Source organism: Phoca vitulina, unplaced genomic scaffold, assembly GCF_004348235.1.
Source record: "Phoca vitulina isolate PV1807 unplaced genomic scaffold, GSC_HSeal_1.0 scaffold1, whole genome shotgun sequence".
Taxonomy (NCBI): Eukaryota; Metazoa; Chordata; class Mammalia; order Carnivora; family Phocidae; genus Phoca; species Phoca vitulina.
The window spans coordinates 2,588,643-2,613,890 of record NW_022589704.1 but is presented as its reverse complement, the minus strand read 5'-3'; the positions used below and the strand labels follow the sequence as shown (position 1 = coordinate 2,613,890).

Sequence of the window (25,248 nt, the reverse complement as noted above, 5' to 3'; positions counted from 1 at the left end):
AGACGGGGTCGGCAGAGAAAACCAAACGTGAAGGGCACCACGGGCGAGCCTGGGCGATGGACAGAGGTGTGCGGATGGGGCGGAGGAGGCGCGCTCCCTCAAACGTGCGTGGACGTCTACGCAGGCAGACCGCTCCCCCCACGATACCACCACACCTGTTCTTAGCACAGCGTCGGTCAGAAACTGGGCACAAATGAGAACCATGCGGCTGTGAGGTTGGAAATTAAATAGCACAGCGATCACGGGTCCCCGGAAAGCAGGAAATGCTTAGAAATGAAAAGCAATGAAAATGCCACGTACCAGCGTGCGAGGTGCAGCCAGTACTGAGCCTAATGCAGACGTCAGAGCAAGTAGGTGCTCAGTTTAGGAAGGGAGCAAGAGAACACTCCTGGGGAAAGAGGTAAATACACAGAAAAGGGGCAAAAACAAATTCTGGAAAGGGAAGGCTACTGTAGCTGAAAGCTGGTTCTTTGAAACGGCTCAACTGGACAAGTTCCGATACGACTGGGTAAGGGAGCCACCGAGGCACAGATGTGCACCAGGAGGGAGAGGGCCCGCGGCACGGGTGCGGCGAGGACAACCGGCCGAGGTGGGCGAATCTCCACGGCCCAGGAGAACTCCCGCAGTCAAGGAAGAGGTTACTCTGATCCTGCGCTCACTCCTCCAGGGGTCAGAAAAAGAGGAGAGGCCTAACTGTCCATCAGTCCGTCCGCCCACCCACCCATCTGCCCATCTTGCCTTTCACCCACCTACCCATCCATCCAATTTCCCCCTCTAAGAATAAACAAGAAAAATATGGTTTAGGAGAAACATGGGCCAAAGCCGTGAACTTCACTAGAAGAGAAAGTCTAAGCTGCCAACAGGCACCTGGGAAGATGCTCGGCACCAGCAGCGACGAAATGACCCGCCCCGCCCTGGGTGCTGTTCACCCCTCCTACTGGCAGAGCTCAAGTGTCAGGATGCCAGGTGTTGCCGAGGCCCGGTGCAGGGAGCTCACCCCAGCCGCCAAGCTGCGACAACCCGCTGGGTCCCAGGCAGGACAGAGACGGCTCTGCTGACCCCCGCAGCGGGGACCCTCGCGGGGACAGTGATCCCCGAGAGCGGCCTGCCCAGCCAGGTCCTCTGTTGAGGGCGGTGAGGAGCAGAGCCCAGGCTCCGCCCTGGCACGAAGCCCCACCCACCGGGGCGGGGTCATCAGAGCCTACTGTATCCTGCCTGCCTGTTCCGCCCAGACTCTAGTATTTGTCAGAAGTTCTGTTTTAAGAACAAAAAGGGTTTTAGGAACATAACTCATTCCATAAATTATCACTCTGAAGCAGAGGGGTGCATCAGAGCGAGGGGGGCACACCTGGCTCAGCTGCTCCCCCGTCCCGGGGTGGGGGCTCCCCATGGCCCGTCTCCCAGCGGGACACACACTCCAGGGCAGCTGGCCCTCTGGGGTCTTATGTCACCCTCCCCCCAACACCCTCTGCCACTGTCAGCTCCCCTGTCTCGAGCCACCCTGGGGGATCGGCCAGCCCACGCATCGACGCTGCAGCTGGGCTGGCAATGGGGGCTGGCTCGTTCTGTCCCTAGCACCTGGCAAAGGCCGCTGGAGGGTGGAGGCCTCACCGCGTGCTTGCACAAGGGGCAAACAAGGAAGGAGGGTCCTTACCCCATGCCGGCAACCTTGTCCGCTCTGCCTGTCATGCAGTTACGTGGAATCCGGGGGAGACCACGACAAACCTAGGGCACAGTGCCCTCCCGGAGGCAGGGTGCTCAGAAGCCCGAGGGAAGTCTCAGGAAGAAAGGGGTAAAGGGACAGAAAGGCAAGCACAGTGAGCAGCGGTGATGGCTGGTTTCCGCGGGGTCCAGTGACGACTGGGAGAGCGGAAGGGGTCAGCATGAGGCTGCGATGCGGCTGAGAGTAGGAGCCCCCAGACAACGCCCTGCAGGCTGGCGCCTGGTCAGCTCGCCCCACAGTCATGCAGCAACCAGCGCTGGGCTCTGCTCCAGGGCCAGGGACGTGACAGACTGCTTCTAGGCTCGACTTAAGAAAAACGGACCAGGAAAGGGGAGAAACTTCATGACGCAAAATACTACCCCCTTACTAGTTGGGATTCTATTCTTTCATTTAATATATATCTTCTGGGCAGCCCACTAAGTGCAAATCCCTGTTTTACAAACTTGGGGTTTGTCAGTGAACAAAGCAGACACCCATCCCCCAGCCTTACAGTGTCTCCTTCCCGGGGAAGGACCGCCAGTCACCTAAAACCATACTGGATGAGTAAACCCAACAGAATGTCCAAAGGTGCTGAATGCCATGGAAAAGCACCGAACAAGGTCCTGGGACACGGGGTGCGGGTGGGCAGGCTGCTACGTCCATGCAGGGGGCAGAGGGGCCCTCACTGAGCAGGTGACCTTCGAGCAAAGAGCAGGAAGAAGCAGGACAGGTGAAGCCCCGGCTCCCTGGGGAGCAGGACAGGCTGTGGCCAGGCAGGGGGAGGGGGCAAAGTGCTGGAGGGGAGGGCGGGTCCGGCTGGTGCAGAGCAGAGGGGTGATCTGGTCCATCCCTGGCAGGCAGCAGTGACTCTCCCACAGGCAGGGTCAAGTGGGGGTGTAGGCGAGGGGAGTAGAGAAATGAGAGTCGGAACCCACACTGTAGAGGGGTCTAAGGGACAAGAGAGGGCGGCCCTGCTGGGCGCGTGGCCATACCCCTCACGGGCCAGACCTCTTGGGGTCTTTGTGATCTGGAAGGGGAGCTCAGCTGGAGAAATAGGTCACTTAATGCCAAAGCATTGCACTCGGGCTGTGGGCCTGCTCTGAGAGCTGGCTCTTCTGGGGGGAACAATGGGCCGGCTATAGGCAGAGTCCTGTCCTGAGCGTGACAGACAGGAGACCCCAAGGCGACCTTCATGCCGCGTCCACCCCCACCTGAGTCTGCAGACTTCAGAACCACACTGGAAATGAGGCTTATCATGTTCAGTCTTTAAAAAGCTGGCCTTAGCAAAAGTGGGCAGGAAAATACTCAGAGACCGTCCAACGTTGAGGACGAGAAAACTCTGCCCCACGCAGACCACGCTTGGTCCGGTAACAGCTGCTCAGGGCTCCCGCTGTCTTTTTAGGTATGGAAATCATTTTCTGCTCCATAGTTTCAAAGGGCTCACACTTTAGGTGAGAAGGATCAACAGATGACAGCATCCTGACAGAAGGGTTATTAAAACACGCCGGCAGAACTTGGGTCCACGCTCATGCTTGTCAGAACGCATAGAACTCTACGTGCTTGGGAGTACCTGCGCTGGCCAGGAAAACTTCAGCGATGGCGGCGCCAGGCCCCCGTCCTCAGGGGCACCTGTCCCGTCCCCACTGGGGGCCTTTCTCTGGCCGGCACCAGGCTGTCACACAGCCAGGTCCCCGGCCCATGTAGGTCACACAGCAGGTGCGCCTGCCCCTCCTTCCATCCAGAGGACACAGGAGACGTCACAGGAGGACCACGTGTAGCTGTGTGACCCCACGCCCACTGCACGCACGCCTGCCCGTGCCCACCAGGCCCTGCCCAGCCTCCCCTCGGCACTGCGCCCGCTAGCTGGCTCCCGCCTCTCTGTTCCCCGAGCGCCGTCGGTCCAGCCAGTGCTTCCCCCACAGCCTCTTGGCCTCAGCAGGGCTGCTCCCCAGGGACAGATTTCAGTCCTCGTCCTCCTTCCAGGGGCATCAGCACTGTGGACCACGCCCCAGGGGGCTCTGTGCCCTCGGCCACACTCATGACAGTCAGCCTCCGGGGGCCTTGGGCCACCGCCTGGTCACTCTTTGAAGCTTCAGCTCCCAGCTCATGCCAGCGGCGTCCTCTGCCAGCTGCCTGCTGTCCCTGAGCACGTCCACAGCCGCTCATGGCTGGAGCCTAGGGGTGGCCCTGCCCCACCCTGCCCCGCCCCCCTGCTCCAGGCAGCACGCCGCCGGGAGTGCGTGCCGAAGTGTCCGTCCAACACACCGCGCTCCAGCCCCCAACGGCTGTGGGGCAGAGGAGTGGGGCTCGGCCCAGCTTTCTTGCACCAGAAAGATTTTTAAGAGACCTTGATAAAACGAGTGCTTCCTGCTCTTTGATGTGCTTAAGGAAAAGAACATTTTCTTGTTGGAGAAGCAAACACCCAGGAAGCAAGAACAGGCATGAGCTGAAAGCCAAGTTCTTTATTGTTATTTTAAAATAACTAGCTCTAAGAATCAAAAAGCTTCAGGACGGTTTGGATATATTACTCAATTGCCTTTAAACTCTAACAAAAAAGGGGGGAGAAGATTGCTTTATGTAAAAAAAGAGTGGGTGAAATGTGGACACTTCAAAAACAGACTGGTGTTCTATTCTAGAAGAGTCAAGTGCAATCCACCTGACCAGGAAGGAGACATGTCACAGGGCTCTGGGGTCTACTGGGGACTTAGCTTAAAATGGACACCATGCAGGACAGAAGGCTGTCAGGGGACAGCAGAGCCGCCTGAAGCCCACCGCCCACACCCCCATGGCCGGCCATGGCCCGCCCCAACGGTGGCCAGGGAGCACGAGCTCCGGACCCCACGGGGCATGTGGGTGCAAAGCAATTCCTCACGGGGAGCCGGGCCCTGGTGCCTCTGACTGCTGGTCCTGCTCACCCCTGGTGCGGAGGATCTTGACTCTCCTCCTCCAGCCCCTGAGCTCAGCCACCGCGGGCTACCGCCCCAGGAGGCCCGAGAGGGGTTTCCTCCATGACTGCTGCTCGAAGACTGTGCCCACTTGGTCACCGCCCTCCTCTGGGTGTGTGGGCCCAAGACTGAGACACCATGCTTTCCTCCTTGGTGCCACACTCCCCGGGGACACCTGGCCTTCCTCCCCTTGCCAGGCCAGCTCACGCACAGGACACGCACAGAGCTGCCCAAGGATCTGACCCCAAATCAGGCCACGCTCACCCGTGATCCTGTGCTTGTATGGCTGATGCCAGGACCTGGGTCCTGACCTCACTTCTGCCTGCAAACACCATGTTGTCAGCTCTGTCCACCCTCAGCCTGGAGGGGCACAGGCCACGCACCCCATCCTGCTGTGTCCACAGAGGGCCTTGTGGGGCTCACCCGAGTCAAAGGGAGCAATGCTGACTGCAAACGGCTTGAGGATAGAGCCCTACGTCCCACCACTGGAGACCTGTCTACACGTCATCATTCCACCCTGTCTTACTGGACGCAGTCAAATTTGATGTGTGCCTTCGAGGGCCTGCCTGAACCCCGCTTTGTATCTCCCGTCAGAGCCCTCCTCAAACGCCTTGTTGGCCCCACCATCTGCTGCATGTCCCCGCTGGGGGTCTAGGAGGGCAGCCTCGGGGTGAGCCTGAACCAGCTCTCGGAGATGTACCTCCTGGAGGAACCCTAACAGGCGCTCAAGCTTCCAGGCTGAGACACTGCAGGGACGGGGCCCCAGGACGCGTCTATGGCGTGTGAGACGGGCCTCAACAGGGGCCTTCCTAGGCCAGGCAGGGGCAGCCCTGCTCGGGGGAAGCGGCTGGTACTCATCATATCACCCTTTCCCGGGGCTTCGGGGCCGTCTGGCCTTGGGTGTCTCCCAACAGGGGTCAGTGCAGTGGGAGTGGCGCCCTCCCCACCAGGTAGTATCCACCTGGGCCTCCCCGGCACCCACCCTCCAGGCCACTCTGCTCCCTAGCCTTTTTCTGGACGGGACATCAGGGGTCCTCACAAGTGGCCCGGGTATCCCAGCACTGTCCGCGCCATGGGTGGCCTGTCCTCCCGAGCTGTGTGTCCTCCAGCCTCATTTCAGGGCCTTGTCACTCGGGCTCCCTTGAATCTTGGTGGTGACCAGCAGGAGGGTGACCAGCAGAGGGACAGCGGCACTCCCACTGGACACCCAGGGAGCCTGCCCCGCTGGACTGTGTCCTCGCTGGCTGCAGACCTGCACACGCCCGTTTCGTCTCCTGAGGAAGGGGCTGTGAGTCCCAGGGGATGGCGCGGGAGCAGAGCGCGAGGGCTGCCTCCAGGCGTCCCGCACGTGGGCCCCCGGCACCTCCCTGCTCAGGCCGGGCCCTGCCTGTGCTCCCCGCGGCAGCAGCTGACTTGCTTCTGGGACCCCGGCGGCCACGCCACAGCAAGCACCAAGAGGAAGCTGTGCTGTGAGGGGCCGGGACCCGCCCTTCAAGGGGGCCAGGAGGTAGGTGTGGGACCCCATATCCAAAGGCCTGTGGATGGACTTAGAATTTCAGGAAGAGCGCATTTCCAAAAATCCAAGTGGAAGCTACAGGTAAGTTCCGTGTCACAAACTTCAGAGGCTCGGCCAGCTGCAGAGCATCCTGTCGAGGGCGGCACCTCCCCTCCTGACGTCCGGTCCACTCCCAGCTGGGCAGCTCTCCCCACCGGGAGCACCAGCCAGGAGGAAGGGGCCCTGGCCCAGTGTCATTCTGGAATGTGACGCTCCCAGGGACTCTCTCCCTTGACCCCTTCACCCCCTCTCCCGTCCGGACCCTCTGAGCTCAGCTGTGCAAGCCAGCATCTCCCTGACGTGGTCCTGCGGCCCCAGTGGGGACACGGCACAGGGCCCCCAGCCTGGGCATTGCCTACAGGTTCAGAGCAGGGAGCCGGAGCTCCACGCCCCAGCCTGCAAGACCGGCACAGGGACACTGTCCCCAGAACTTACCTGAGAATCTCCCCGAGAACTGACTGTCCACAGAGAAGGAAGCGAGATTAGAATATTCTCAACACGACCCACATGCAAAGGTGAGCACCTTTAAAATACAGGATCCTGAGCCACATTTACAGAGAAAAGGGCTCTCGGTAGTCCTCTTGCTCACCTCCTTCCGCCCTAACCAGAGAGCCTTGTCCAACGGTAACAGTCCTATACGGGGTGAGCATTAACCCAGAGCCGGAGCACAGCTGCAACAGGTCTGGGCCCTGAGCCCCTGCACGGAGCAGCCCCGGGCCCCTTGGTCCTCCTACCTCGTTGCCCAGCAAAGCAGAAACACATGCTTCCGAGGCATCGCAGATGGCCGTGAGGTCGTGGCCCCCCTCCAGGGCCAGAACGATCCGGCCGCCAGCCAAGCCCATCAGCTGCTTTGTCAGGTACCCGAAACCTGCAAGAGGAAACGGGAGATGCAAGCGGAGGACGAGGGCGAGCCGCGGAGCCGACGCCTGGCTGCGGATCAAAGCGCCCAGAAACGCATTACATCACATTACAGAGACCCAGGGGGCTGGCGCTCCAAAACACATAATAGAAGCCAGGTCTGATTGTAATAAATTCATTGAAGAATTTCAGTTTGGGATTCTTTTTGATCTGTTTGAGAGTAGGAATTATGGTTTTGGTGCTTTGATTTTATAATGCCGCAAATCATCTCGTTTGGGGGAAGGAAGGAACCCCAGGAGGAGCCCCTCAGCTTGCATGCTGGGACCGTGGAGGGGGGAGCATGAGCTCGTCCCCACGGTGTGCCCTCGCAGCCTGGGGACCAGAGGCCCGGGGGTTCTGGTCAGCGGTGTGCTGAGCACATGTGTGTGCGTGTCCATTCGCGGGCACACACACCACAGGGCGGGCCCCTCCTGGACTCTTACACCCCGCGTCTGGCGGGTCTGGCTTTCACCGACAACCACAGCGTGCCCCCTGCACCCACATCCCCTCCCGTCCGCAGAGAGCGCCTGGCGGGTAATGGTGATTACCATCCTCACCAGAAGCGTCTGACGTTGATTAGAGCTGAACAAAACCGTGCCACCCTGGTCAGCAGCCCCGTCACCAGCTGCCACCAGCACACTGGGCCCAGGGCTGGGTGGCGCTCCTGGCGGCTGTGGGCCTGGAGAGACCGAAACCTCCCAAAGCCTCGGCTTCGTCTCTGACGGAAACAGTGACGCGGGCCCCGAGCGCTCCTGGTCCTGCGCTTCACGGGAATGCACCTTCCGCAGAGGGAAGGTCCGTGGCCGCCCTCAATCGAGCACGTCTGGGGACAGCATTCTCCCACAGCATTTGCTCACTCTGCATCTTTCTGTCACATTTTGGTAATTCTCACAATATTTCAAACTTGTTCATTATTATTATTATGTTATGGCGATCACAACTCGCCTACAGCTCACACGACGGTCAGCACATTTTAGCAACAAAGTTGCTTTCAATGAAGGTCTGTACGTGGTTTTGCAGACCATCTAGCGCACATCTAACACACCACAGTGCACTGCTAACGTCACTCTTCGATGCACTGGGAAGCCCCAGATTCACTGGCCTGGCTACACTGCGGCATCTGTTCTACTGCGGAGCTTTGGGGCTGAAGCTGCGCTATCTTGGGGTGAGCCCGTAAGGCTCGGAACTCGGACGGCAGCAATCTGGCCACGCGGAGGGGTGCTGGGCACCCTGCTCCCTCCTGGCCCTCTGCCCGGTCACTGCGTGGGCCACTGGGCCTCCGGCCGGGTCAAAAGGCTCTGAGGTCTCTGCCAGAGCACGGCCCCCAGGAGAGCTACCCTGCGCGCCCTGGTCCACACCAGCCCGCTGTGTGCCCTGTGCTCTCTGGGGCAGCCGGTGCGGTCATGTTTTTAGTAAGACATGACGAGGAGAGTTTCCTCCCATTGTTACTAAAGGAGAGGCTTGAAATACAGAGCACACCTGATCATAAACACAGCAGAACCCAGACTGTTCCTGGGCCATCTGCAAACCCGACTTACATTTAGCGGAGAGGTTGTAGCCGCCGAGGGGTGTGGGGTGGCCCTCCACAGCGTCGAAGCCCGACGACACGAGCACCACATCAGGGGCAAACTCGTTCGCGATGGGCATGACCACGGTCCTGCAAAGGACAGGAGAAGGGGACACGGGGTCAGCTGGGGACAGAGCCATGGAGGAGGGTGGATGGCCACTGACAGCCTGCCCTGTCTCCCCTCAAGGTCAGCAGGATAAGGGCTCCATGAGGGAGCTGGGAGATCAACCCAGTGTGATCACAGCTCATTTTATTGATATCTTCAATGTCCAAACCGGTAAGCCCCAATATAAATGCCCAGTGAAGCCACAGCACAGGGGTTCTTGAGTAGACTCGTTGGTACGTTCGAGGCAATCTATAACCCCCACAGCACCAGCTGCCCAGGCTGCTAAAGGTCTCCCCCCCATCCCTGTCCCCTGGCTGTCCTGTCTTGCTCCTGGAGGGGGGAGGCTCTGCTCACCCCTACGCTCGCTTTATGTGGCCCTGATTCAAGACCGGCACAGCCACCGACCGCCCCTGGTACCAGGGACCCAGAGCTGTGTGTCTGAGAAGGCGGGGGAGCCGCTGAGCAGCCCTGGCCCGGAGGGGGCCCTGGTGGGCTCCTTCCACCCACCCGAGGCCACAGCACCAGCCACACGTGACTGGACGACCCGCACGCACGCGTGGGAGGGTGATCGCTGGGCCAATCTGACACCTGGGATCTGTAAAGCGACAGCTGGTGATCAAATTTAAGAGAACAGACAGGTTACAAGTGTAAACACCCACTGGGAAGTTCAGTGGTTTAGGGATACCAGGGAAACAAGGAAACTCGTCCACTCGAAAAGTAGAAGAAACACTTCTTAACAGGAAACAACCACTCACGAGCATGCAGTCTGATTATATCCTATAAATGCACGCTCTGTGCTCTGCGAGCGTATTACGACGAGAAGCTAAACAACTTTGTCAGTTAAACTTGTTTTATTCCATTTTGAATGCATCACCACAGACTTCCAGAGTCTCCCTCCTCCCTCTGGGCCGTGTGCCTGCAGCGGGCTGGGAGGCGGCTCGTCATCACCCACGCGCCATGCACCTCCGCAGGACTCCTCACTTGCTCGTGGCCATGGGAAGTCCGGCTTTCCCCATCTCCCGCAGGTTGGACCAAGTTTCTGCGGCATCAAAGGGCTGCTTCCTGTTCCTGCAGCTTCCAATGGCATGCAGGTCCCGCTGCTCACCTCTGACTCAAGTCAGTCAAGCGGGTGTCCAGAGGCTCGCACGGGGAGATGGCGGCATGCCCCCGGCCCGGCCCACGGTCCCCTCCCACCCAGGTCAGCGGGAACACCAGGGCCACTGTGCAGCAGGGGTGGGACGAGAGCCTCCACAGTCTCCCATGCCTTGTGGTAGCAAATAAAACTTTATACTGATGTCTGTAAAGTCCACTCCATAAAGCACCAGCGTCGGCCAACAGAAGCAAAATGAACAGCTTTTCTGCTCAGAACGATTCCGGACTGTGATCCTCTTGAAAGTCCCTCTGGTTCCAGGGGGTGAAGTGATGGCAACTACACACAAGGTTAAGATCCCGCCGCCCATCTCTGCAGGCAGCGTGGGACGCGCACGGCCCGATGCTCGAGGACCCCGCCAGCAAGCCCTTCCGAGAAGGACGTCTGCACCGCCGGAGCAGCCTCCGGGCGTCCCTCCGATCAGGTCGGGCACGAGAAGGCCTGCCGTGCCGACAGGCCCAACGGCACACGCGGGCGCTCTGCCAGCCGAGAAGCCCACCTCCGGACCCTCACGCTGGGCGGCCACAGGCCAGCGCTGGCTCCTGAGCCCCGCACGGCTTTCCTCTCTCTTCCGAGGCTGTGCCCAGTTCACGCAGCCGCCTCTGGACTGCGTCTGCCCCAGGCTGGTCAAGTGGCTTCAGGGGACCCAGGTCTGCACCCAGGGGGCCATTCAGGGGCCACAGGAACACCACCTGTGACTCCTGACCAGGGACCAGCAGACGTTCCCACCAATAGCCAGAGAGAATGTCATCTTCAGGACACAGGGCCCGTTGCCCCGACTCGCACCACCCTTGTCGTGCGCAAGCGGCCACGTCCGTATGTGAACACGTGCGCGTGGTATGTTCCACTAAAACGTAGAAAACACGTGGTGGGATGTGGCCCAGGCCCATTTCACTGCTGTCAGGATGACTCTTGAGCACACGACACCTGCCTCACACTGTGACACGCTTCCTCGCGTCCTCTGGGACGCCGCACAGAAGTTCTCCGACTGTCAACACGAAGTGTGCACCAGTCTTCTAAGCAGACCGTCTGCTCAGGGCCCGCGCCGGAGCGTGGGTTAATGGTCCGGCCACGGTGGCCATGGCGGGACGGCCGGCGCGGGCAGGAGGACGGGGGAGTGCTCGGAAGCCGGGACGAGAGCCCTGTGTTCAGCTCACAGCCAGAGACGCCGTCTGCCTTCCCGCGGGAGGACCCAGTTATCCAGCAGGGCCGGTCTACACCCGCCAAGGCTTTTCCCTGCCTGTGCCCTTCCAGAGAGATGGTTTCCTGATTATCTTAATGAAGTTCCTGTCACATAAACTGTCTTCGGGCCGAAGAATGGTTTCGGCCATGTGTTTGGCATGGATCTTGTAGCCAAGACCTTTGTTCAGTGAAAAACACAGACACCTTGTGTAGACGCTGGCTCGTTCACAAAGCGCTGTAGCAGCCCTTTTGCAGCAAATGCATGTGGTGGGCCCAGTTCTCGCTCTGAAGTACTGCTGAGCTATTCCGTTTCTAATCCCCCTCACAAAATTAAAAAAACAGCCCCGTTAAAACCTTCATTAGAGGAAGTTAGTACCAAGTGAGTCCCTGGCGTCTACACTTGCTGTGTGGCATTGCGCCCAGCCAATCAAAACAAAACGCGAAACCCCGTGTCTGCGTGTGCGTGTGAGCGGGGCACGGGCCCGTCGGACATGCGCAAGCACGAGCCGCGGACGCACGCGCACACCCCGTTCTAGCCCCTTGGTTTGGGGCCCTGCAGGTTGCAGCTGCAATCATCAGCTGAAGCTAAGGAAGTCTGCTGAGCCAGCCGGGCGCCGAGTGGTCTCCGGGCTGGTTCTCGGGAGCCCCGAGAAATGTCACCTCCCCTCAACAGACTCTGCTTCTTCACCTACAAGAGGGGGGCTGAATGCGGCTCTCCTGAGGATCCCGTCAGCCTCCCAGAACCCCCACATCATCATCCCACCCAGGACCCCCATGCTTCATTGATATCACAATGAAAACGGGACTCTGGCCTCGCATTTTATTTCTAGAATGAAATTTTAACAAACAAAAAAGTCTCGGAGACAGATGTCAATATTTACAGCAGACCCTCTCTCAAACCACCTCTGTAAGGTGAGTGTTTCTGGGGGTCAGCTTTGACCTCCTGCAGGGCAGCCTGAGGGCAGAGGGGGTGGGCTGGGGGCTTCCCAAGGCTGCAGACCATCCACTGTCCCCTCAGAGCCAGGGGGACGGGCACGTCTCCCAGAGAAGAGATGGGCCGGTGTCCGCACCTGGCGCGTCCCTTACCGTAGGAAACCAGAGAGCACACGGCTCTCAGGAACCACCACCATCGTGTCCCCTGAGCCCCTCAGTGCGCCCTGGCTGTGGGGGCTGGGGCTCAGGGGCGCAGCAGTCGGAGGGACGGAGCCTGGGCCTGGGAGCAGCCCCGGGACGCTGCCCACTCCCTTCCCGAGGCCTCACGAGGGCTGGCTGCCGGTGCGCTGCTCAGGGACACGGCCCTCCCCTGCCCCCTGCAGCTCACTGGCCACGCCGCGGCCTGTCCCGGAGGAGGGCTGTGTGTCCAGGAGAGGTGCGAGCTGTCACAACAGATGGGGTGGCCTGAGCACACTTGGCGAACGTGAAGCTCGCCATCAGTCTGGGCTGCTCCGTGGCGGGGACGGTGCCAGGCGTGTTGTGGGGCACATACAGCTAACACCATAGAGCGTGAGACTACGCAGCGTGCACGAGCACGTCTCCAAAACCCACAGGGGCATCTGAATGCAGTAACCTGTTCAACAGTTGGTTCCAACTTCTGGAAGGAAATGACCTTTTGATTTGTCTCCCAACCAGGGCCCCACACAAAACGCACCAAACTCATGGACATCGGAGGCCTTGGGCCCGTGGCGCTGTCCCCGGGGACTGTGCCCACCCATGCCAGAGAGCACCTGGGAACGTGGGGGGCAGCCCAGGGCCTCCGAGGGACCCGAACATGGTTCACAGCACCGGCCCACAAACATCTCCTTGCACCAGGTGCCTGAGAGCTCACCCGGCAGAGCCCGCGGCTTCGTCCTTCTCGTGTGTCAGGCGTCTGCAGCTAGAGAGTTCCAGGAGGTGGAGCTGCCCGATGGACAGAAGCCGCTGTTTCTGAACGGACAGACCCCATTCCACAGGAGCCTGGTGCCCTCGGTAGCTGATGACACGATTTTAACCACCACAGCACTTGCATCATTGGAAACCCCTTCTGTCGCGCGCTGGGCACACCCTGGCTTCGAGGGCCGGGAGGGGGCTGGGGCGCTTGCTCTGCGACCTGGGTCGGCCGCACCTGCACGGTGGGCCTGGCCCCAGAGCACCTGTGCAGCTCCTGCTGGGCTCTGGGGGCTCCGGGGTTGAGAGAGCATCTTCACCGGGGTCACCGGGCCCACCAAGCATTCCAACGCCGCTGAGAGTCAGTCAGACGACAGATAAACATGGGAACCACGCGCCCTGTCCTGGCCACGCCCCCGACAGCGATGCCCGCCGCCCCGTCCTGCTCCGTCCACCCCGCGGGCCCTGTGGCCGGCAAGAGCATACAGGCTGCCAGGGCAAAGCCAGACACTGAGGCCAGGCCCTCGGCCATCCCGTCTCCTCTCTGCCCAGCTCTGCATCCCCATGGCCCCCGGCTTCCCGGCTCTCTGTGCTCTGCTCGCCCAGACCCTGCCCTGGTGAGGTGGGGACGCCCCTCCTCTCTCCTGCTGCCTCCTCAGAGGTGGGGTAAGTGCGCCTTGCTCTGGCCCCTGCCCCTCCCTGCTGCTCCTGTCTGGCTGTCACTTGCAAAAGGTGGGGCGCCTGGCTCTGCTGGCTTCTCCACCCCTCCCGTCCAGTGCCCCGCCAACATGGTGCCCCTTCCCCACGGCCACCGTGGTCCCCACTGGGCTCAGCATGGCTGCCCTGCCCCCACGTGCTCCGAGCTCTGTCCCATCACCATCCTCAGGCCTGTCTAGGGCCTGGCACTCTTGGCCACCAGCCATCCATCTCCTAGCGCTCCCCTGCCCCTCCCCACCCCCAGAAATAAACAGCAGAGGCAGCACTGCCTGCTGAGGACGCCCCACAGACCCACGCCCGGCCTGACGAGCAGGTCTCTGCTGGCCCGGGCACCGCAGCCCAGGCCTCTCCCAGCTGCTCCCTTCTTGCTGTGCAGCCCACCTGGGTCTCTGCCTCAGCATCCCCATGTTCTCTCCTGGGTTCCTGCCCCGCTCTTGGCAGGGCCCTGGCTTCCCCTGGGGAACTCAACTCCAAGCAGCAAGTATTTAGGAGATGGCCCCTCCCCACCTGAGTCCCCCTCAAGGCTCCCACTAGACAGCTGTGGAACATCCAGACCTGCCACGTTGGTCACCTGGGCAGAGCCCCCGACATGCTCCTTGAGGGACACGGCCACGGTCCTCGTCCCCAGAGATGGCCCCACGTGCCCGTGGGCTCGCACTGCAGGTCTCCTCCCATGGGCTGCCTGACACCCCGTCCCAGGCTCGTTCCTCCAGGACTCAGGAAGCTCCTGCCCCTCCGCGGGCAGGTTCCCCAGCACCGCGTCACTGCACTCGCCCGCGTGCACTACGGCCGTGGGGGGGCCCACTGTCCTGGCTCCATGCCACCCTCCAGGAAAGCTGCTGAACATGAGCACGCACTCCGCCTCTAAATCACCACGGAACGTCCCAGGTAAGATGTCCACATAGGAAAAGACGTGGATGCCCTTCGAGAGACAGAACTGCCTTCAGTAAACAAGGTCCAGGGCTTTGCACCCAGTGTCTTCACGACAGTGAATCCTGGATGGAGGCAGAGCCTCTGCGGCTGGACTGGGCAGTGTGAGCGCAGTGGGCGCTGCCGAACCGCACACGCCACGTGGCTAAGACACAAAGCCTTCTGTGCACTTCACCACGACAATAAACAAATACAAATTTTTTTAAAAAAAAAAAAAACAACCCACCCCCCCCCCCCCCCCAAACAAAACACCTTATGGAAGTAACGGAAGTTCAAAGAGCTTCAATCTAGAGCTTCAATCTTTATGTCACCCTTGAAAGGTTGGGGGGGGACATGAAATGAATCTGCCCAGTTGCTCAATTTAAAGGCAAATCTCAATTCGTTAAAAGATTAAAGTTACCACTTCAAAATATCCAGTTTCTCTGACATCTTTGATAAACTTTATAAAGTCACACTTAAATGGAAGTTACGATCTAGAAGCACACGTGATCCCAGTTTCATTTCCTGCCTGCCCAGGCGACCCGCTCGCCCCCAGACGGCAGGCAGGCGAGGGCTGAGAGCGCATCGTGGTGTCCGTCCACCCAGAGCCCTCGCCTCTGCTCAGCAGACTTCAAAGCCCGTCTGGCGGTGCGCTGGTTTGAATTAGGGTCGCCGTTTCTCCTCAATCTGAGCCCGGGGAGAAAGTGCGGCTCCTTCTGGATTTCATTAGGGGCACCTTTCTTATCTCTTCTTCATCTCAGGCTTGATCTTCTGAAAGGCAACGTGGCAGGCAACGGGTCTGAGTAACAAGGTGCTGCCTCTGAGGCACACACTGTCCCTGGGGCCCCCCGACAAGGGGGAGAAGCACAGAAGAAAGGGGAAAGCGGATCCTGACCCTTCTTCCCCATCGATCGATGCCCGGGGAACCATAAATTGTAAACTTCAAAGTGCTATTTTACATTAAAATCAATAAAAAAAACCCAACCCTGAAACAATTTTCCTTTTCAAAGGAGCTATTTAAGCTTTACAAAGTTCATTTGATAAGGTATCATCCTATACACGCTTGGCAGAAGATGAAAACAGAACGTCAACAGCAACTCAGAGTGAAGGGTTCATCTTAAAGGCTGGCCTGGGGTGGGGGGGCGGGGGCGGTCCCCGAGGCTGGAGGACGACCTCCCGGTGCTGGGCGTCCCCGTGCCGGGACCAGAGCACCCAGGGGACGTGGTCCTGTGAAGCCGGCCACAAGCGGGCGATGTGCAAGCAGAGACCCCCCCCGCCCTCCCCGTACACCCATCCCAGCAGAGCGCCACCGTCCACCATGCCAGAGCTGGCCACGTGGTGCCCCGGGGTGCCTCATCCCCGCGGGGTTTCAGGGTTTCCGCCTCTCACGGCGGCTGTCCAGAGCTTTTATTGTTTTCGCAGCCTCCCGGGAGGGCCGGTTCTCGGGTGGGGGGAGGATAAAGGGGTGCTGTCTGCAGGCGCCCTATGGACAGCAGTGAGGACCCCGCTGCCGGGTAGTCGACTATGTACACTAGAAAACTTTCAGACGTTGTATCTGTTTGGGGGAATCCCTCCCCCTTAAATTACGCAGGCAACTGTCACAATTATATTCTATCTGATCAGGAGTAAGAAGAAACATCAACATTAAACCAGTGAGATCAGAGCAAGAAGTGATTCAGGGGAAAATCCAGGCAAAGGAATCTCCTAGGGATGTGACGGGCTCCGACTTGTAAAGACCGGCCTCACTGCTTGAGAAGCTGCCCTACAGCCCGACTTCATCAAAACTGCGCTGTTACTTCTATGAACCACTGAGCAGCTGGGAGGGGAACGTCCATCCACAGAGCCACACGTGTGGTCAGACCCAGCAACCATTCTGAGTTTGGAGATGAGCAAGGAGATGCTGGGAGGGGTCCCACGGCCCATGCAGGCTCCTCACGGAGCAGGCAGCAGAACACTTACAGACGGGTCCTCTGACAGAGTCACACCCACCAGGGACACGCGCATGTGTAACCACAGACACGCGCGCACACGGCCACGTGCACACGCATCCGCAGACACGCACATACATCCACAGAGCCACGTGCATCACAAGCACACGCCTGCACACATGTGCTTTGTGTTTAGATCAAGCAAGGTAAGAGCAGAGTTCGAGAACGAGGCAGGAAGAAAATTCACTGGAAACCTCACGGGGCTCCAATTCCTAGTGCACTGACAGGGTTTTCTAACAAAGGCCAAGAGCCCATCAAGCTCTGCCACCGGACATCACCCTTTTCCTCTGGGGGCCCTGGGACCCAGAGATGGCGTTTTCGGGAGACGGCGGAGGCCACCATTTAAAGTAAGAGGCAGGAAGCCTGCACTGTGGAGCGTCCATGTTTGGTTGTGGGAATTACTTCAATGTGGCCCAGATCAAAGTCGCAATCACCACGGCGCGTACAGAAAATCACCCCGCAGCTCTGTCCTAGTGGAGGAGAGCAGCGCAAAGTGGGTGGACAGTGGGGCAGTGGCCTCAGGCTGCAGCGATCACGGAGGAAGTCTGGTTTCTGTCGCGCAAAGGGTTTGTTGGAAGGAAAATCAGGAGACGGCCCAATCTCTCAGAGCTGAGCAGCCGCTCTTCGTGAACCTCAGGTTTTCTGAGCGCGGCACTGATCCTCACCTGGGCCTCAGCCACCTTCTTACCATTGAAACCCAGGGGGTTCCTGCTTCTCAGGTGAAGCCCAGGACGGCCCGCTGCAGACAGGAGGTGAGAAGGCGGCGTTGGAGACCCCTCCTCTGGCTTGAAGAACGCACGAGGAGAAACACCAGACCCCAGAGCCCTGTCTCTCCAAGCTGCGCAAACGCCCGAGTCTCCCAGGCACCCGGAGGGGAGCTAGAGCGGCCGCCCCGGGCGCATCCGCGTGTGTGCGTGAAGGGAGAGCGAGGCCAGAGAGCATCAGGGAAACCGAGCAGGGGCTGGGGGCGCGGGAGCGGAACTCCCGATTGCTTTGTACGTGCCCCGTGGTAGAGGAAGCCAGGACACTCACCTGAAGGCCGCCAAGTACTCCGCGTCTCCCATGGGGGGGTCAAGGCCGCCGGTGAAAGCCATGTTGACGTTGAAGCCCACGCCCGGCCCTGTGCCCACCTGCGTGGAAGAGAGAAACTCCTATCACGGGCCCTAGCCCGACCCTTGGTGCCCCGCAGCGGAGCCTGGGGCTGTGCTCACCAGCATGACCCCACGGCCTCTGACTCGCAGACTTCCACAGCGGAGCGTGGGCACAGAGTGCGGGGCTCTCGGCCACTCGCACGTGGGGGAGCCATGGGAGCCGCCCGGCCATGTGGGGAGACGGCCCTGCAGACGCCAACACAGCGCAACCAGAAAGGTCCGTGGATGAGGCCGTCCTTCCCTATTTCCTTCCGAGAAATAAGACCCAGAGTCTGAGGACACTTTTGCCCTGGGTTTGGGGCCTCTTTGTTCAGTGAGGGCAGGCTCTGCTGGGGGATCGGCTGTCACGACGGCTCTGAGCCTGCCAATCCCCCCGCCGTGTGGCCCTGGACGGGTACAGGACGGCACCAGCGCCCTGCCCGACGGACGGACGTGAGCAGTGGCCTGGAGGCGTTTCAGTCGTGCAACGCAGGCCTGGAGGACTGGGGGGTGCCCCATGCTTCCTCTCAGTCTCCCTAGATTAGAGCCAGAAATCACGTCCAGGCTTTCATGTGAACCTCAGACAAAATAAAGCCCGCATGCACACACAGGACGATTGCCTGAAATCGCTTGGGGCGAACGTGAGCAGGAAGCCCTTGCTTCTGTGTGTGCAGGGCTGGGCGTCCCCCGCTCTCACCTCCATGGCAGCCCCGCCTCGGCCCCTCCGACAGGCCTGCACGCCGGCAGACGGCCCCTGCTTACCTCGTCCGGAGCCCCACTGCCCGGGAAGAAGTTCCCGTCGTCATAGCGGTGAAGGGAAATGTACAGGACGTTCGGGTCATTGTAGAAGGCCTGCTGGGTCCCGTTTCCGTGGTGTACGTCCTGAAAGAGCGGGGAGAGCTGACTCAGCGCCGGCAGACGCCTCCAGCGGGGCCCGCAAAAAACGCGGCCGAGGCGACAGAAGGAAGGGGCCCCAGGTGTGTCCCAGCCAGGGATCCTCGCCATCGGCACCACGGCATACTGTAGGTTCCAGCAAAGATGAAGAGGCTGGTGCTTTAGGCCTACCCGGAGGCCATGATTTTCCAGACAAAACCATCTGATCAACTTCTTGCCCCTGCCACGTCTGTGTGAAGTGAGCTGACCACAGCTGTTCAGTTCAAGCCCACGTGAGGTAGCAGCTCTATGCCAGACACCGGGGTGCGGCAGGAGACCCTCCCACGGGCTGGGAGTGACAGGTGCGCACACAGCACGGGGGGCCCGGGCCCCACGCGCCAACGACAGACTGCTTCTGATCACCGTGCCCACATGTGAAAAGCACAAATGTGGGGCAGCTGGACTTCCACCAGGCCCGAGGCCACGCACGGGTCTCTGGTCAGGGCCGGAAAGGGCCACGGGACAGGTGGCCAGCTTCACACGGTGTGCACAATGTGAGGAGCTGCGTGCGAGTTAGTTATTTTAAACCCCGGGAACTGCTTGGTATGTTTGTCATTTACAAACGTGATCTAGGCTCCGTAGACACTGTGGCAAGCCAGCTGTAAATAAGGGGCTGTAAGAGACCGACACCGATCCCACCAACCAGAAACCCCTCGGCTGACAGGACACACACGACTCTCGCGATGGGTGCTTTCCGTAACCGAGGCAGCCCTGCACACACGTGTGTTTAACGCAGCGGTGGGAGCCCGGGGTGAGCAGCCCTATGACCACTGACTTCCGCCAAGCGCCCTGGCCACACGTGTGTGCTGGACCAAGGCGCTGAGTCACGTGCTCATGAACGGTACCACACTCGATACCTGGCTCATGGGGACAAAGGTGCCGGCACGCTGAGGGCCAACGCTAGGCAGCTTTCCCTGGTGCTCCCAGGCTCAGCCATCTCAAGGCCCTGGGACCAGTGCCAGTACTGGGAGCTCACTGGGTATGCTGGGCTGTGTGTGGTGCTTCTTTTCCCAAACAGAGAAGGACCCTGCAGTACATACAATAATCCTCCCTGAGCATATGCTTTCCTTTCTCCTTAAAGCAATCATCAAATCTTAAGTACTAAACAGAATAGGGAAAAAGAATAAAATGAACACCTCTGGTGTGCATCCCCAGTATAAGAAGCTGTGTCACTGTTTTTGGAGTTCAGATACTATACATAGCATTTTTAAGCTAGAGTTTACCCTCTTGGGGCAGTGGGGCTGTGAGAAGCAACACCACCTGTAGGAAAATGGGAAGGAGGCTAAGCCGGCACGAAGGGGTCGCCAGGCCGAAGTGGGAAGGCGTTTCCACCAGGAGGGACTGAGACGCACGGCGCCATGTCCAGCTGTGGGAGAGTGTGGCCCACGCCCTTAGGTGGACGCGGGAGGTCACGGCCGTCACCCCCCCACCCCCCCAAACCCGCCTCTCAATGAGGTCTTGCCAAGGATCATCTTTCAATTGTTGCTCTTAACCACAGGCACATTTCCGGACATTTCCGGACCCAGCTCTTGGCAGGAGTGGCTATTGGCTGTGAAGTGGACTCGTGACAGGTTTGAGCTTTTATTTTCTGCATTTGGGGTAGTTTCCAGAAAGTTAAGGTCCCGAAATGCAATGTCAATGAAGGCAGAAAGCCCACCTCCTCTCTGCACACGGGACGCTGTCTGCTCCCCACCCCCAGCCCCTCTCGGGGAACAGGCCCCACTTACCCAGTCCACTATGAGGGTCTTGCTCACGTCCAGCCGCTGCTGGAGAAGCTTGGCCGCGATGGCCACGGAGTTAAAGTAGCAGAAGCCCCTGTAGGTGAGAGGAGAGACAGAAGGAGAAGACGGGTTCTTACCAGTCTTCACACAACGTGTGGCAGAACCCTCTGCAGTCCTGGGAGACTTCAAGAGGGTCTGGTGAATGCATGGCTCCCTTAATCGATGCTACCGACGGACAGACAGGCCCCCTCCACGTTCCCCCCACGATGGACCGGCACGCTGCCCTCCCTGGCCCAGATCACTCGGCAGCCACTCACAGACCAGCCTCCGCAGAGGCAGGTCACTTATTTGACCTGCTTACTGCTCATCTGTCCAGGCTCTCAGACATGTGACAGTGATGCACACGTCATTCCCATGAGTAACTGCAGAGTCTTCTTCAAGAAAACGCAAAAACACGCTAACAATGGGATTCAAGTAAAACTGAAAATCTAATTCTGACGTTCCCTTTGCCTGAATTACCGCAAAAACAGGGAAATCTGGGTGGTTCTGTTTTGGGAACCCAGGCGAGCGACCTGCGAGCCCCCCCGCGGCGGGATGCACGGCCCCGGAGCTGGCACCCACAGCTGCAGGGGCACATGCATCCAAACGCCCCAACAGCTCTCCCCAGCACAATCCTTTGTGCTCCATCCGGGTCCGTTTGGGTGCACACTCCAGAATATCCAACAACTTAGATAAAATTAGAAAATTGCATTCAGAGGAAGGAAACACATAGGATCCTGTTCCTAACAGCATGGGCGGTTCTGGGTCGTGGGGTCACCGAGCCCAAGGGTTTCTAGGAGAAGACAGCCCAGTCTAACCTGAAGCCCCTCTCAGGAGCTTACGGGCACTCCCTCCTCCCTGGGAAGGAGATTCCTTTCTCAAACCACGGTCCGATGCCCTCACGTCCGGATGGAGAGGACAGAGGGCTCCCGCCTGCCTGGGAGCCAAAGCCCAGGCTCCTTCAGAATGCGGGTTCAGCCTGCGGTTCCTCAGCCTCGTTCTAGCTGCTCCTGAAGACTCCGGCGTCCCCTCCCTGCGCTTCCTGGATTCCCAGCCGGGCTCCGTCTGTCTGCACGGTCCTTGCTTTGCCGTCCGACCCACTGCTACTCCAGGGGACAGCCCAGAAGTCACCTCTCCCACCTCTCCCAGCAGGGGACACCCGTCCTCCCACGGCACCCATCCTGCTTGCCGGACTGGTTTCCCAGGTCCCACGAGAAGCCACGTCTAGCCCACCCCCAGGCACCCAGGTACTTGGTGCACAGCTGGTGAGCCCGGAGTCGGGTCCCTGCGACCCTGTCCCAGGGGGTCCCCACCTGCCACTGCTTCTCCCCGGTGCCCCTGGGGCAATCTGCACACCACACTTGCTGCCTGGTCAGCTCCTCAGACGAGTGCACGCTCAGGGCTAGAAAGCCCCAAATGGGGTCCAGATAGCTTGCCCCTGTGCTCATGACCTTGAGAGGTCAGCCTCAGTAGTACCAAACCACAAGCAGGTCAGCTGGAAAGCCACATGGGAGATGACCTGAGGGGTTTGGTCAGAATGTTCTAGAACAATGAAGTGCCACTTGTTCTGGAGCAATTTAAGTCTCCACCGAATTTTTTACAACAGAGTGGAGGCTGAGAAGACTTCTCGGGACTGATGCTTGCAGGTTCCTGGTGCAATCAGCGAAGGCCTCCGCGTGGCTCTGGAGATGCGACAGTTACTCGAGGCCATGTTTTCACTCAGGTGCAGCCCAGCCCTCTGAGAGGAGTGAATCAGAAACCGGCACAACCCTGCCCGCCACGGCCGCGTGTCCACTTACATGGGTGTGCTCTCCTCCGCATGATGTCCTGGAGGACGGACCACGGCAAAGCCGTTCTGCACACGACACCACACGGGGGAGAAACAGGGAGGAAGAGGGTTCATGTCAGTGAGAAAACGAGCACAGAGCAGACTGCTGGCAGGGTCAGGCTCACGCAAGGACACAGAACCACACCGCATCTGGGCTCACAGACGGGGACGGGACGAAGGGCGGCTGTAAGCACTTCAAAGACGTCTGGGTCCCTGCTGTTAAAGAGATCCTCTGGTTGTCATGGTTACTAAGATAAAAGGTGAATTCTGCCCTGACGTTTTATCTTTGATGGCTCACAGGCAAGAAGGCTTGGAGCTGTTTAGCTCAGGGATGTGGGTAGGAGTGGACAGGGAACCCCGGGTCCCCCTCTGCTCATGACCAGTATCCCAGGAAGCCACTAGACGGGAACCCTGGGTGCAGATAAAGCACAAGGGGTTCAACCTAGGGGCTGCTGCCCGAGTTTGGCCTTAATGTGAGCTGCAGAAAACAAGCAACCCATTGACTTGTTAGAAGTAGCTCAGAGGCTGGGGAAGCTGCCCCTCCCCAGGACCTCTGAGCCACTTATGTTTTAGGAGCCGTCTGTAAACTGCTCTAGCCCCTGCCACGACAACGACTTCAGTGGGCATCTCTTGTCCCAGCAGGAAGCTGCGTGGTCACGGCTGGGAACACAGCCCCCGGGGCTGGCTGACCATCGAGGACGGGGCAGTGGTGCTCGGCCTGCTGCAGGGCCAGCTCTGGGGGGGGACAGGGTGAGGGACACACGCACGTGGGGGCCCCACCTTCTGCATTCCCAGTGCTGCAGAACCAGCCCGTCCCTGCACATGGGCCCCGCACAGCGGTTCTGGGAGTGCAGGCCGCAGACCCCTGGGGGTCCCCGTGCCCCTCCAGGGGCCTGTTCTCCCAACAATCCTGACTCGGTCTGCCTTTCTCGCTGTGTCAACAGCCGCACCACGGGGCTAGGGCAGCGCGGTGGCCTGCCGGTGCTGGGGACGGATCCGGCCGTGCCCGCAACACTGGCCCTTGGCGCGTTTCCCAGCACACGTCTGCAGGGGAACACAGTTCCAGGGGACAACCTCTGATGCGGCCATAACCGCGATCAATTTCCCTAAGTCCCCACCCGTGAACGCACGTCTCCTAACACCTCCTAACACCTCAGGCGAACAAAGGGGAAGGACGGGCAAGTGCGTGTGGGGCGAGCCCACGGGTGTCGTCGGGAGCCAGACTTGAGCTTTGCTGCGAAGACGTGCATCCTGAGCTCCTCCCGACCCTCAGAGGACCCTCCTGACGAGATGTGCACTGATACTAACAGTCTCAGAAATCAGTGATTCCTGACACCGTGTAACAGGAGGGGTCGGGCTGCTGGAGGATCTGCGTAAGTCAGGAGCCCGTATTTCCAAACGGGAGGACGCTGTGCTGCAGAAGTCCGGTGTGCGTATCGGCTCCCGTCGGCCTGCTACGCCCAGCGGGCTTCACTGCCATGGATTCGGGGTCCACACTGCCACTACCCTTCGAGGAACTGCCCCGCGTGCACCGGTGGTGGAGCATCAGAGAAGAACCTTCACGGTTATCTGCGAGAGCCGTGCGGACGCCCTCCCTCTCCCCGGCTCCACCTCCGTGTCAGGCCAGGTTCCGTTAAGCGCCGCTACCCATGAGCCGTCAGAGAGGGAGGCGGCAGCGGGTCTGGGACTGCAGCTCGTGCACGGACACCGGCGTTACTGTTAGTTTCAAATTCTCGGTTTTACCCTCTATACACTCAGTGCTGATGATGTACACAAAAGCTCCTGGGGTTCTCCCAGCAGTGGCAAGAGCGTAAGGTGTTCCCAAGACCAAATCTCCGAGAGCCGCTGAGCCATCCCGTGCTTTACAACTGCGGAAGGTGCTCCCGTGGATCAGCAGGGCCCGCCTTTGCCCCTGGACAGGAGCCGTCCTCCCCATCACCGTCCCCCTGTCCAGAGGGACCCACAGGGGGCTGTCCCCCCCCCCCCCCCGAAAGCCCCTGGCAGGTCCCTTTCCAGGCCCATTTCTGCAGGGTCCTCACCGACCTTCAGCTCCCCCGTGGCCACCTTGAAGACCAGCTCGATCACGCAGCCCACGGCCAGGCGGGCCGCACCTGATGAGTGCACCTCGTTCCATATGGTGTCGCTGTCCACCTGCAGAGACAAGGGTCCTGCCGTGAGGCGACGTCTCGGCCGTCACCCCTGCCCCCCACTCCTGCGGGGGCCGTGCAGCTGGGGGCTCACGAAGCCTGTGGGCTCTGCCTGAGATCCCAGCACAGAGCCGCTCGCCTCTTCCTTACTGATTATGCAACACCCCCAGCTAGTGTTCGAGCTTACTTTTTTTGAAGATATGCCAAAAATGACTAAATAGGGAAAGAACCATAAATGCAGCAGGAAAGAGACACGCGTGACTCTACCCCTTCCCGAGGGCTCACTGCTCCCCTCGAGTGCCCCATGTACGCGAGGCACAGAGCAATGGCGTCATGGTCACCAAGCCCCTTGTCCGGTTTCACCGCAAGTACAGGGGGGTGACACGTAAGAAGAGTGGGGATCGGGTCTCCCCGCAGGACGACTTGACTTCGTGCTGACTTTAATGAGCTGCTCCAGACGTGGGATGAGAGTGCAAGTGACCAGAGTGGGAGCAGGGGGAGGGAGGGAGGAGCTGGCCTCTGGGGCCCTCCTGGGGGGCCAGGCACCGCTCTGCCTGGGTGACAGGGTGTCGGCCTGGGGGGCTGTTCCACCTCAGAGGAAGGTGTATGGCACAGGTAATTTCTGTTTGGGTACTGGTTACTTTGCTTACTTGGGCTCATTAGATGTTTTTAGAGCTCTAGCTACTGTGGGCATTAGAGGAGACCGAGATGTTCCAGTAGCCCGTTCTGCAAGTCAGCCGGCGCAGGACTGGAGGCCCGATGAAGCGCGCAGCCCCTGGGCGCCAGGTCAAGGGCACCTGGGCACCATCTCCAGCTGTGGGCAGCGGGAGCCTCGGCCACGCTCACATGCCCTGCGTGGGGACGCACCC

General features: G+C 59.8%; 1 protein-coding gene across 8 annotated transcripts in view; it reads right to left on the bottom strand.

Annotated features, from left to right (window-relative positions):
• The window catches only part of HDAC4 (histone deacetylase 4), a 297,060-nt gene that overhangs the window by 9,239 nt on the left and 262,573 nt on the right, over positions 1-25,248 (bottom strand). For all 8 annotated transcript variants that reach the window (XM_032390141.1, XM_032390404.1, XM_032390320.1 and 5 more), the window contains 7 exons: positions 24,276-24,383; positions 22,204-22,259; positions 20,372-20,459; positions 18,474-18,593; positions 17,614-17,711; positions 8,638-8,756; positions 6,937-7,070 (listed from right to left, as the gene is read on the bottom strand). In XM_032390141.1, the coding sequence (XP_032246032.1) occupies positions 6,937-7,070; positions 8,638-8,756; positions 17,614-17,711; positions 18,474-18,593; positions 20,372-20,459; positions 22,204-22,259; positions 24,276-24,383 (723 nt within the window). The remainder of the gene's footprint in view (positions 1-6,936; positions 7,071-8,637; positions 8,757-17,613; positions 17,712-18,473; positions 18,594-20,371; positions 20,460-22,203; positions 22,260-24,275; positions 24,384-25,248) is intronic.